Raw genomic sequence first — 13,489 nt, 5'->3', positions numbered from 1 at the left:
GGGTGGTGTTACAATCCTACCTAATCCTCTTAACATAAAAGTACAATCACAAAATGGAGGACAATCACACAATACTGGGAATCGTGGCCTAACCAAGTTGACACATACTTTTGGGGGGACATAATTCAATCCATGACACCGGGTAAGTGGGGGCAGTAATGGTATCCAGTGCTAAATGAGATAATGGAGGTAAGTGGTAGTAATAATGTACGTCACTGAAATGAGTGCTGCTAACTAATACTCTGTTTATGTGTTTAATGTTTTGCTAATGGGGGATCTTTTCAAGCAATGTGCTGTGTTACTTATGTACACTTACATTTACATCAATTTCTCACAAAAGGTTAAAAAGCTGAAGAGGGAACTCTCACAGATGAAGCAAGAATTGCTCTACAAAGAGCAAGGCTTTGAAACATTGCAACAGTGAGTATAAAAATTCTGAAAATTGACTTTAGAATAATTCAGAGCCCTCTAATACCAAAGAAAATAAAAGTTCAGATTACATAAGAGATGTCTCAAAGAAGTAAAAAAAGCTCAAAAGTAAAAAAACCAAAAAGTAATCAAGCAATGAACAAAGAAACTTGGGGAAATCTAGACACTTTGAAAAGGTGTGAATTTTTTATTAATTATTTGAGTGCTGAAGAAACTAAAGTGGAAACTTTGTCTCCAAGGCACCTGCCACCCTGTGATTGTTGTTGTTAGTTGCCATCAAGTCAGTTCCAATTCATGGAGACCCCATGGGTGCAGAGCAGAACTACTCCATAGGGTTTTCAAGGCTGCGACCTTTTGGAAACTCCTCGTCAGGCTTGTTTTCAAGGTGCCTCTGTGTGAGTTCGAACCGCCAACCTTTCGACTCGTAGTCAAGCACTTAGCCATTGTACCAACAGTGTGAGAGCTTAGATAATGGGCAGAAGAAGTTCCTCTCCATGTTCTGCCCTAAAGACTGGACTAGGTGAGCTTCTACCTGACCCCCTACGTGAGCCTGCACATGCTTTGAGCCCTTGGGCTGGAGGCCTCTGTCTGCCTTTCTGCTACCCCCAGTGATGGGTTAGAGCCTAACCCTGACTGGTCTGAGGGAGGCCATGGGCAAGTGTACGGCTCCTCCTTTCCTTCTATTCTGAAGGGCCATTAGCATAGCTTTAGACTGGGCCAGGTTGAATGAAGATGTAGTGACAAAGGGTAGCAGGGCCTGAAATCCCTAGTCCATTCCGAGCCCCTAGATGCCACTGTCATGAGGCCTTGCCTACCCACACATGACAGGCACACCCAAGACTTTGTACCTCCCACAACCCTCACCCTACAGAGCGTTCAATGCAAAGGAAGAAGCTTATAGTTTTCACAGCCCCATGACCACAGAGAGAATTGCAAATTTTCTCACTTGAAAGGCAGCCAACTGCTTTTTACTTTCCTCCTCCACAGTACAGGACGTGGTGCCCGAAATTGTGGTGCAGTATCTATAGGGATTTGCCTGATTGGTTTCCTGTTCAGGCAGCTTTCAGGTTCTTCCTGGCATCTCCCCGAGTAGTACCTCAGGAATACTAAGCTGGTCTCAGGAACCAGTGTGGAAAGTACCCAGTTCTGTGCCTATTCCCTTGAACTCCTATTCTGACCTCTGCTTCTAGGAATTTGGGACAATCCAAGGCAGCAAGACGTTAGCCCCTTTAGCAGACCTGTCTTGGGCCACGTACTGATGAACATAAGCTGATTGATTGTTGTGTGTGTTTGAATGATGAGTCATATCGTGGGACACCTGGTGACTACGCTTGGCCACCAGTCATGTGACTTAGCTTTCGTTGCTTGGTTTTATGACTCAGTCTTCTTTTTTTCCTACTCACCTTATGAAATCATGACCATGACATTCTTTCAGATGTTCTCAGCCTAGTGGTTTCTCAAACCTGAATGCGTATTATAGTAATCTGGAGAAGAGCTCCTAAAAAATACCTATTCCTGTTCTCCATCCAGGTGTGTTTTAAGGAGTCCTCAGGTGTTCTCAAGTATAGCCCTGTACAAAGAACCGTAGCAGAGCTCCCCTAAATACTGAGCAGACTTAAAATGACAGAAACGTGTTATTTAGTGATTGTGGTTAAGCATTGAGCTGCTAAGCAAAAGGTCAGCGGTTCGAACCTACTAGCCACTTTGTGGTAGAAAGATGTGGCAGTCTGCTTCCCTAAAGATCTACGGACTTGAAAACCCCGTGGGGCAGTTCTCCTCTGTCCTGTAGGGTCTCTGTGAGTCAGAATTGACTCAGCAGCGATGGGTTTGGTTGGTTTGGGGTTCGTATCAACATAAAGGAGGGCATTGTGGTGAGGTGGGAAGTGAAAGCTAACTGAAGTGCCATGAATTGTTTGTCCTTATGTTAAACATTTTGAAGGCATGTGAAATTGTAACTTATGTCACCACCTGGGATTAAAGGTTAGCCAAACTTGCCGTTTTTGTTATATTGATGTAACAATGCTATATTGTTTCAAAGCAGTTTGCTTGCAAGCAATTTTTATAGGAATCTAAGGCATGTTTAAGAATCTGTCAGTAGCATTCCACAAGAAAACAATAGACATTTGTTCTAGAAATTCAGGCATTCTCTTGGAATGACTCTAATCCCTTGAACCAAGAGCAGAAAGATATGATATCTAACATCAAAGACCTCTATTGTTGAGCTTAACTATAGACAAAATAAAGCTGTTTTCATTCAAATGTGAGCCACTGTACTACTACAACATTGTATGATAATTGACGAAACCCAGAGACCATACTTTGCAAGAAACCACATTCCTGATACTATAAAGGGACTTTTACTTGTGGCTGTGACAGAAAATATATTTCAGGAAAAAATTTAAGTAGAATCCCACTGCAGGCTTTTGCAGCTTTTTTACTTATTCACAGTGAAATGGAATATTTTGTTGAATCTGGAATTATAATGACATTTAAACTCAGGCTTTCATTTTACTTGGTGTAATAATTTTAGGCTGGGTAAATATGTGTAGTTTTGTTCTCTGTAGTTATTCATTTCAGCCTGTGGACCCAAATTTGGCTTTGGCCTGACCGGTAATGTAGCTTCTGTGTGGACGGATACCAGGAATCTGTGTGTGTCACCGGGCCTCCTCTGGTGTACAGTCAGAGCAATGAAGCACGCGCTTAAACCAAAAACATGTACAGCCTTTGTGAACGTTTGGCTCTGGGCGCTCACATTTTCCAGAAAAGGCATGCAAATGGCAATCTTTTCCTTCTCAGAAGAGACTAAGATACAGGAAGAAAAACTGACTTATTCGAGTACACACGAGCCAATTTTTTTTTTTTTTTTAAAGAAGAAAATGTTCAACTTGGAACTTCTCAAATTAAGAACAAAAGCATAACACTTTGCTTTAAATAAGCAAATAATGCTCATATTTTATTTTATGGTCAGTTAGGGTGAAAAGAGAGAATGTGGGAGATGAAAAGTGGGGGAGAAAAAGAAGAAACAGAGGCCAAAGGAAAACGCGACCTTTAAAGTAAAGGAGAGAAGTTGGGAGGAGGCAGGAGAGGAAAGCAAGACCCCAAAGCGCTCCGTGGTGAATGCTGGCTCAAGACCCCTTGTTTGGGTCACAGTTAGCACTCTATTGGGCCGTGGATAGCAACAGCAATTCATGTATTTTTAAAGCTCCCTGATATTAATATTAGCAATCTCAAACTAGTTTTGCCTTTATTTTTAAATGTTAAAGTTTATGAAAACAGGTTACTTTATAAAAAAATATTGAAGTTTATTTTGAATTAATGATTTGTTTTACCATTCAATTCTGAAGGTTGTGTTTTACACAAATCGAAATTACTTGCACTTTAGAAATTCACTTTGATAGAGTTTGAAATTATATTACTGTTCCTTGAAATCTCACCAGCCTTTTTTTTTTTTTTTTTTAATTAAAAAGTGCTGTATTTGAAAATGCTGTATTCGGTATCACAGGGTCCCTTGTATTTGACCAGCATTCATTTTATTATAACAACTAAGTTGGTAGATATAATACTTATGAGAGCCAAAAGTTCCAAGTGATAAATCCCCCGCCAAGTAAGTGGAATCAATTAATATTCAACGTACTTCCAGTGTTCTTGTCAAATATTCTAAATGTAATAGTCCTGAGAGCCTCAAGCTTCAGTCTGTCATCCTGGGGTTAGTGGCCCCGTCAGCTGTGTGGTACGCGTTTGTGCAGTTTAGGGGCTAAGTTTGCATAAACTTCCAGGCCTCAGTTTCTTCACTTGGAGGCATTGTGACTGGGAGATCTACTTTGGGGGTTCCTTCCGACTGTTTAGGGGAGATCTATTTTGGGGGTTCCTTCCGACTGTTTAGGGCCCGCCCTAGACATTGTGTGTGTGTATTTGATTCTGTGGTTGCACTTTATAATCAGATGACCTTATGGTGAAGTTTATTTTATTTTCTTAGGTTCCTTAAGGTTCTAGCTGCTTGTTTAGCAGCTTAAAATATTTATTAAATTTGTACTTGTGGAAATATGTTATTTACAAACGAACTTGTTGAGCAAACTTTGTTTGAAAGAGTGACTAAGATGGCATTTTTTTTTCCTTCAGATTACACCCTTCATATCTGAAACAAACATGAATCATTAATTGTTTTAAGCCAAATGAGCCCAGAACCAGTTTTCTCTGATTTAGTGGGTGCCGTTGCCCCAGGGTCTGTGCATTAGACCCAGATTGTCAGAAAACCTGTGTGGAGTTGTTGGCTGAGGGGAAACCCAGGTTGTATCCAAACTTACCTTGAGCAGCTTGGTTGCTGCGGCGACTGCTAGTGAAGACGGTGTTACAGCCTTTTCAGAAAGAATTAGGTAGTATGGTTGGGCCCTACAAACACAAGGAATTAAGTTACAAGAAATTCTCTGGCATTGGGTGATGCTGCGAACTTAGGGCATTTGGTAAGTAGACCGACCTGCAGAGTGATAACAGGAGCTCATTGAAGGGCTCTTCTTGCAGTGTTAGTGAACAAGTGAACACCTCTGCCTGGCAGCCTGATTCCTAAATTTGAACTCATTCAGCTAGATAAGCAATTTTATTTCAGTTCATAACTTTCATAAAAATAGAATAAATACATTTTTGTATGTTTAAAAAGAAGTAAAAAACTAACCACACAGTCCAAATATTGTAGAATACTCACTAGTGTAAATAAAAATTACAACCATTTATTAATGGTCTGGAAACCCTGGCGGCGTAATGGTTAAGAGTAGGGCTGCTAACCAAAAGATCAGCAGTTCAAATCCACCAGGTGCTCCTTGAAAACCCTATGGAGGCGGTTCTACTCTGACCTTATAAGGTTGCTATGAGTTAGAATCGACTCAATGGCGATGGGTTTGGTTTGTGGTTTTATTAGTTTTTTACCAAGCTAGGTTCTACAAAACATGATGGCATGTAAACTTAGGCGGCTGTGGTAAATCCTGTAGCTGACTAGTTGATGGGCATTTCTGTCCTTCTGCTAAGGCATTGACCTGCATCCTTCACCTTCCTGAGGACAGGGTTCAGGATCAGCATGTCAGTGAGGTCTGACTTCAGCCAGTAGTGGGATCATCCAAAAAGACTGATGACAAGAAGCCATATGTTATTTCAGTCCGAAAGTAATTAGAAATGTGTTGGATGTGATGTAGGGGTTGAGGGAGTCTCAGCTAGAAGTGATTAGAAGATAAAGGATGAGAAACCAGCAGCCTGACAGGGTGAGACTGGTGTGTGAGAGAAGTACGACAATTAACCAGTAAGCTAAGACAATCCAGAAACCAGTTTCCACCTCTGTTTTAACTTGTACTCTGCCATTCTTCGATTTTTTTTTTAACAGAATTGATAAAAAAATGTCTGGAGGCCAGAGTGGGTATGAACTTAGTGAAGCCAAAGCCATCCTGACGGAACTGAAATCTATCAGAAAGGCTATCAGCTCAGGAGAAAAAGAAAAACAAGATCTGATGCAGGTTTGTTGTGGAACCTTTTGTTTAGACAAGCTACTACCTTCTGGGGCCCCAGACGTTCTCCTTGAGGCGGAAGTTCTCCACTGGAGTTTGGATGGTCCTTTGTCACACCCACCCCATTCACACAGAATTTGGCCCCATCACGAGTATGTCAAAGTAATAAGCCAACCTGGCTGCCTTGGAGGAGAACAGATGGGTCCCAGGGTTCTGATACAGTAAGATTTGTGTGTCCGTCGAGATAGTGGTTGGTGAATCGAAGCCCACGTAAGGAGATTAGTATGCTGGTGTGTCCTGGGACTCACTACAAACTTCCCATGGACTCTAGATGAGCAGGGTTACCTAGATCAGTGATTCCCAGCCCAGGGTACATAAAGCGTATGTCAGCCGCCATCAGTGGGCAGAAGGTATGCCTAGAGAAGAGGGTCAGGTCACATGAGGAGGCTAGAAGTGCTTCTCTGCCCCAGTTGATTCTGAGGTGCTAGGTAGGACGGGGTGGGAAGTGTTTTCCTAGCTGAGGGTCACCTATATAATCACTTTAGGAAATGGCAGTAGATCCCCTGGTTTATACCTGTACAGTTCTCAACCCCTGGGTCTTAGCTCCAAATGACCCAGCATTATGTGGAGTAAAAAACAAAACAGCCATTCAGCAATCAGTATTCTGCATTTCGAATATCTATACTTTGCAGATAAAAAAAAATTTTATCCCTTTTTACCAAGTTTTTTTTTTTTTTTAAGGGTACGTCTCCTCCTCCTCTTCCCTTCCTCCCTTCCTGTAGTTCTTGCAAGCCTCAAGAATACTTTGTATTTCACATATTTGGAGTGCTTTGCCTGGCTGAGTAATGATTCAGTCCACATCTTTGGGAAATTGTTAAGTCCAGTGGTGATGTTTGCATTCTTCGTAGAACCTCTCCATTTAAATACCATAGTCAGATGCTTCATGTCAGTTTCAGAATGCTGGTGGAATACGGATAAATACTCTTGAGCCTTGCAAGAAGAGATCTAATAGAAAAAACAGTAATAATAACAGCACATACTTGTAAGTACTGACTCTGTGCCAGGCTCTCTTCTGTCTTGCGTATAAATAACTCTAAACCAAAAAACCAAACCCACTGCCATCGAGTCGATTCCAACTCATAGCAACCCTATAGGACAGAGTAGAACTACCCCCATAGGGTTTCCAAGGAATGGCTGGTGGATTCAAACAGCCAACCTTTTGGTTAGCAGCCATAGCTCTTAGCCACTGTGCTACCAGCTCCATAAATAACTTGGTCCTCACAACAGCCCTGCAGGTAGGCATTATTATTGTCCTTGTTGTACAGACAAGGAAGTCACAGCACAGAGTAGTTGTATAACTTCCTTAAAGTCACACAGCTGACAGGACTGGGGTTCAAATCGAGCAGCCTCAATCCAGAATGTGGTTTTAATGTATATATGACACATATAAGACCTTATTTGTGTATGTTTTGTTTTTGTTCTGCAACGGTCCTGCAGATTCAATCAGTAATTCCTGAAATGCTCACAATAGGTCCTTAACAAACAAAACAAAAAAGCTCAATGGAATGTGAACAAATTTATGTTGGAACCTTATAATTCAGCAGTTTTAGGTCATCCTTGATTTCTCCATGTAAATTTTAGATTTAGGCCAGATTAAATTACAAGAGTAGATTCCTCTTCAATTATTAAAGTATATAGAATAATTAATTAATAGATACGGAGATAGATAATAAAGCTGAAAGAGACATTAGGTACCTTCTGTGACTTTCAAACCTCTTTGACCACAACTCACAGTAATATATTTTACATTAAAACCCAGTAACACACAAACGTCCATACCTCTAGATACACATACAATTAAAATACATTTCACTGAAGTATGCCTGCTCTTGGCAATGAAGTGCTCCGAGTTCATAGGTACTTCTGGTCCATTAAGAAACATCAGTCACCAGCCACTGTATTGGCTCAGTGCGTTGTCACCACAGGTAGGTCTGAAATGCACTAACCTAGTCCAGCCTTTTTACTGTACCAGTGAGAAAATAGACTTACCCAAGGTGTCTAAAAGTTTTCTTTGTTCTTTTCTGTAACATGTTATTTGATGTGATCATTTCCGATACTGTTAGAAACCAGTCTCATCGTGTTTGTGTGTACATTTTATATAAATATCCCTTTGAAAGAAAGTAGAGAAAGTTAAGTCAAAAACACATATTGATTCTCTGGCATTTCTAATTCCTTATGATAAGAATTTCAAATATTAGGATTTAATCCCGGCTTTTCTTAAAGTTGACAATTAATGAATTTCTTACCATTTATACTAGAGGAGTGTGATTTTTTTTTCTGTTTTTGCTTTTAGCAACTGAGATAAAATTTTCCTTGTTAATACTCTCACTTGCACACATCCTTCCTCTAAAGAACCCTGTATACTAAACCCAGGTGCAAACAGCAGGCACACTAACTTTCGACTGTTCGCTTTACCGAACCAGGTGTGTGGCTGCAGCAGTGGCCCGCAGTAAAACAGACAGACAGGCTCAGCACCAGGCCTGTGCCACCCATTACCACCTAGACTTCTGGGCCTCGGTTTCCTCATCTCTGACATTCATGTGGGCTAAGCAATCTGTTGGGTGCTGTCTAGCTGTAAGATGGTGTAACTGTTAGAAGTCTTCTTAGCAGGAAGTTTTCTTGCTATATCTAACATGAGATTATATGTATTACATGTATCATGTTTCCATAATGTTTGTTGTATAAAGTCAGTGGTTCTTATAAAAACAGATCCTTCTTAATGAAATTTTAAAAATAAGAAATGCATGTATTAAATACAAAGAAACCATTGTTCATGGGGAAGCGCGTCCTTGGGAAAGGTAAGCTAAACCGCCTCGTAGGACATCACGTGCTTCCAGTGTCACGTGCGTGTGTGGCAGAAGTATGTTCGGCCCTTGTTTGCTTGGTTTTTTTTTCAATAATTTAAAGTGACAAGTGCCTATTCAAATTAAGTCATTGTTTTTTCTGTCGAAATTATCTCTTTTAGTTTCATTTTACCTGGTAGGGAAGGGCTGCCCTCTTAAATGTTAAGCTTAACGAGATGCTTCGTGTTTCCTGAGCAGAGCCTTGCTAAGCTGCAGGAACGGTTTCATTTGGATCAGAGCATTGGCAGGTCTGAGCCGGACCTGAGGTCCAGTCCTGTGGACTCCGATTTGTCCCTCTCCAGGCAGACCCTTGATGCTGGCTCGCAGACGAGCATCTCTGGCGACGTAAGTTATCCATGTGGAAGGGCTGGTCTCAGCGCTGTCCTTGGTGGCAAAGTGGAACAGGAGCCAGATACGTGGTTGGAGTTTCTGCTGTGCGTAGCCAGTGTTTCACACACGTAGGGTTGGTTTCAAAATCATAGCCTTACCTTTTCTGTGTAGGTGCCAAGTATATCAGGATTTCTCCATATGAATAGCTTTGTTCAAACTGTATGGTACAGACAGTCCCCAGGTTATGAATGTCCAACTTACGGACAACTCGTACTTAAGAACGGATTGCCATAAAGCCCATTATATTAAAAATTCAAGGTGAATACATACAATGGTTCATAATAACTAACGCACCCACTACTTTGCAACACTCATGAAAACACTGTGCAGTTTAGAAGTGTTTCTTAAGTGCTTTTATATGCATACAACGGTAAAATATATCCTGTATACCAAGACAGACATTTGACTAACTGATGCCGAATAAGAACCATGTGTACCTGTTCGGACTTACCTACTAATTCGACTTACAGACAGACTTGGGAACGATCTCGTTGGTCACTCGGGGACTGCCTGTGCTGTATTTATTCAGAAACACCATTGAAAGCCTAGAGACACATGAAATCTAAGTTTTTGCTGTTAAGTTTAGAGTTCTAGAAATTTAGGTCCTTTCAAATAAATATTAAGGCTAATGGGAAACATTAATACATACCTTTTAAAACTAACAAGAAAGCTTGTTTTCCGTAATCTGAAGTTGATTATATTAAAATGTTTAATTTGTGATTTATACCAACATTCAAAAATATTTAAGGTGTCAAAGATATTATCGCTATTTGCGTTCTCCCTTTTTGGGAAGTCATTAGCAGGTACTTACTATTTAATAAGCCCCCAATTATTTTTGTATTCTCTTACGTTTTGAAGTATGTGCTTTGAAAGTAAAAGTCACCTGTTTGAAAAATTAATCCTTGAGGTTATTTAGTTTATATTTTGTGCAGTTGAACGCTAAATGATGGAAATGTTGGCTCCTAGCGGCAAATTAGTTCCAGTTCATAAATTTTATTGACCTGCACACCCTTCATAAACTCTGAGATACCAGAAACATTTACTCGATATTTTTTAATCTTGAATTTAATGTGTGGAAAAAGCGGTATTAAGGACTTAGTCTTTGAGAAAACAGACAAGCTTGAATTAAAAAGGAACGTTTGCTCCTACTGAGACTCGAAAGTTAGTGCCTTTTTAAACTGGTGTTCCCAATTTCAGCACTGTCTTCCTTAGCTTTTCAATTACTTGTACTTCCTAGAAACAAAAGCAGTTTACTTCATTCATTAGTAGAGTTAATTGACTTTTTTTCCTTTTGCTTTTTACTAGATTGGAGTGAGAAGCAGATCAAACTTAGCAGAAAAGGTCAGGCTAAGCCTACAGTATGAAGAAGCCAAAAGAAGGTAATGACAGAGGAGCCGTGTGGGTCAGTGGTCGGTGGGCTCCGTGCTGGCGTTTCCAGAGCTGATCTTTACTTCTCTAGTGACACCTGCTGGGCGCTCCCGTGTGAGCTGGGCTGAGCGTTCTTACCAAGGTCACCCTTCATTTTCTTAGAAAGTTAGAGTTGTGGAGTCCTTTCTCCCCTACCTTTTCTCTCTCTCCCTCCCCTGAAAGTGGAAGAACAGAGAGAATTATGGGCTGTTGTGTGGGAATGAAACAATCACGTTCTCTTCGGGAAGAAAGAGGCCTTGAGCTTGTACAGTACTTACAGTGAAAAGTGAGAAGATTGCTTTCTCAGATAGAAGCGTGATACAGCGACTCATACAGGACTTAATAGTTGTTGAGCTCTGAGGTAAACATCCTTGACTGTGTTGCTTTGCTTTAAAGTGAAGACTAACTGCTAAAGGCTGAGGTGTCTCTTCCAGTTTACTTCTTTCACGTGGAAGGAAGAGAGATTATTTCTCTCCTCTACCTTATAAACCCTTATTAACCCCTGTGCTATCTCTTTCTTACCTTGTGACTGCTATGGTGAGGTGTGAGAGGGTTCAGTGCCTCACCTACTAGATAGACTTAATTTGTTTTCCTAGTATAGAGCACTTGGCTTATTTTAAGGAACAGGGTCATACTGAAATATTCAATTTCCTTATTTTCTTTTTAAGAGCTTAAAATGCTGTTGCTTTATTATCTAGAAAGACATTAGGAAAATTACGTTATCACTCAGCAGGAGACGGAGGTCTATATTTTGGCCCTTCTCCTAAGCATGCAGAGCTCATAGAACCTACTAGAGTGTCATGGTTTCCTACCATAAGGAAGGCAATTTTACTATAAAGAATACAGAATTAAAAATTTGAAGTATATCCGTTATTATTAATGGTGATAATTTAAAAATAATTGCCCTAAGTTTTTAAAGGTTATCTGACTTGAAAAAAGTAACCATTTGGTCTGCTTAAATGCAGTATTGGGCCCTGTGCAGCACGCTTTACTGGTACTACTTGGTGCTGTGACTTACTGAACGAAACCTAAGCTTTCTTCCACTGATTACTAACCATGTGAGCTTGACCAAGTCACTTAATCTTTCTGGACAGCAACTTACTTGGCTAATTTCAGGGTCTCTAAATTTTCCCAGGTAGATATACATTTCTTGAGGTTAGCAAAAATTTCATACACTTTATCATCTCTTCTCAGCGTGCAGACTGGTGCCTGACCCTCAGTAAGAATTGGGAGTGGATATGTTGCTCTGTGCCCCAGTGAATGGCGTAGCAGTTGAGTGCTACGGCTGCTAACCAACAGGTCGGCAGTTCAGATCTGCCAGGCACCCCTTGGAAACTCTATGGGGCAGTTCTAACCTGTCCTACAGGGTGGTTATGAGTCGGAATCGACTCGACGGCAATGGGTGGTGTGGTGGCCCCAGTGATGTGACATCTTCCAGGTAGATGGTGTGTGTAGCCCTTGTGTTCTGAGCACCATGTAGCCCTTTAGCAGCCAGATCACCTGGGCTCTGCTGTGAACAAAGCCTAGAATTTGTGTGTCTTGTTGTGATGGAGAATGGCCGTAACTCAGAATCAGTCTTGGAGATCCAGGCGGTAGGTCCCTGGGGTCTCCGGGCTTGACTCTACTTCCCTTGGACCAGCTTGAGCTTTGGCTTTGCCCTGGCCACCAACAGTTAATCCCACCTGGAGCTCACTAGTGTTTCTCTCCTGGGTGTTCCTGGAAATTTTCTTCATATTCTCTTTCCCGGGATTTCATACTCTTTCCAAAATACAAAACCTACCTAGTATGTGATCACATGAGTAATAGGTCCCTTTCTTTCCTTCACTACGCTGTCGGTCTCCATTCAGTTTTTTTTTTAAGCACATCAAAACTTAAGATGCTGGTTCTTTTCCAGTTTGGTTGCATTGTTTTCATACCTCCATTTGGGTTTTATTTTAAAGTTATTAGTGACGCTGAGGAGAAGATGCATCTCCAGGGTTTATGCCTGTGCTGAAGGTGCCCTGACCTTCTCAGTTCTGACAAGTAAAGAGGTGGCTTGTGTTCCTTTGAAACCTGTCTTCTTCCAGCCTTTGTTTTATGTGCTTAATGAAGCTAATAATATCATGCTTATTTAGCATTTTGATGGCTAATTTTCCAGTCGCTAGGGCGGTTGTTTTATGGTTTTGTGGTTAAAGCTGAAGAATAGCTGATGTTAACATCTATCCTAAGTGCGGATGCTGGGTGAGATCAGAGCTGCATTACATATGCAGTGTGAACTTAAGATGGCGCTTTTATTTTTAGCTGAAACAGAAAGTTATGGCACAAGAATGTAGAGCCGTTACCATCTTTATTCCTGATTATGGTTTTTGTTCACCTTTTTTCTTGCCTTCTACAATTTCTTCCATCAAAAAGGAAACAAGCAAACAAAGAAATCCCCCTTTTCTGTGTGTTTTTCGTATTTGGGTATGTTCTGTAACATATCCGAAGTAATTATCCAACATTTTTTTATAGGAACTTGGAGTTCTTATGCCAACATCAGTTGTGGTCATAGTTTACCTTGATCACCTGGTGAAAAATCCTGACTGTCTTCACAGCTAATCGATTCGGGTGGTCAAGAAATTCATATTAAATTGGGAGTCACGTTAATTTTACCATTCAGTATGATGTTCTGAAGCAAACCAGAACCAAACCCCATTGCAGATGAGTTGATTCTGACCCGTAGCAACCCTATAAGACAGAGTAGAGCTGCCCCATAGGGTTTCCAGGGCTGTAACCTTTATGGGAGTGGACTGCCACATCTTTCTCCCGTGGAGCGGCTGGTGGATTCCTACCACCAACCTTTTACTTAGCAGCCAAGTGCTTAACCACTGCGTCACTAGGGCTCCTACGATG

General features: G+C 41.0%; 1 protein-coding gene across 2 annotated transcripts in view; it reads left to right on the top strand.

Moving 5' to 3' along the window:
* Positions 1–13,489, top strand: part of WWC2 (WW and C2 domain containing 2) — a 317,713-nt gene that overhangs the window by 235,847 nt on the left and 68,377 nt on the right. For both annotated transcript variants that reach the window (XM_064273548.1, XM_064273549.1), the window contains 4 exons: positions 341–420; positions 5,798–5,927; positions 9,020–9,166; positions 10,517–10,590. In XM_064273548.1, the coding sequence (XP_064129618.1) occupies positions 341–420; positions 5,798–5,927; positions 9,020–9,166; positions 10,517–10,590 (431 nt within the window). The remainder of the gene's footprint in view (positions 1–340; positions 421–5,797; positions 5,928–9,019; positions 9,167–10,516; positions 10,591–13,489) is intronic.

The sequence above is a fragment of the Loxodonta africana genome, chromosome 21 (assembly GCF_030014295.1).
Source record: "Loxodonta africana isolate mLoxAfr1 chromosome 21, mLoxAfr1.hap2, whole genome shotgun sequence".
In the NCBI taxonomy this organism is placed as follows: Eukaryota; Metazoa; Chordata; class Mammalia; order Proboscidea; family Elephantidae; genus Loxodonta; species Loxodonta africana.
Note: the sequence above shows the minus strand (reverse complement) of the source record. Positions and strands in the feature narration are given on the sequence as shown.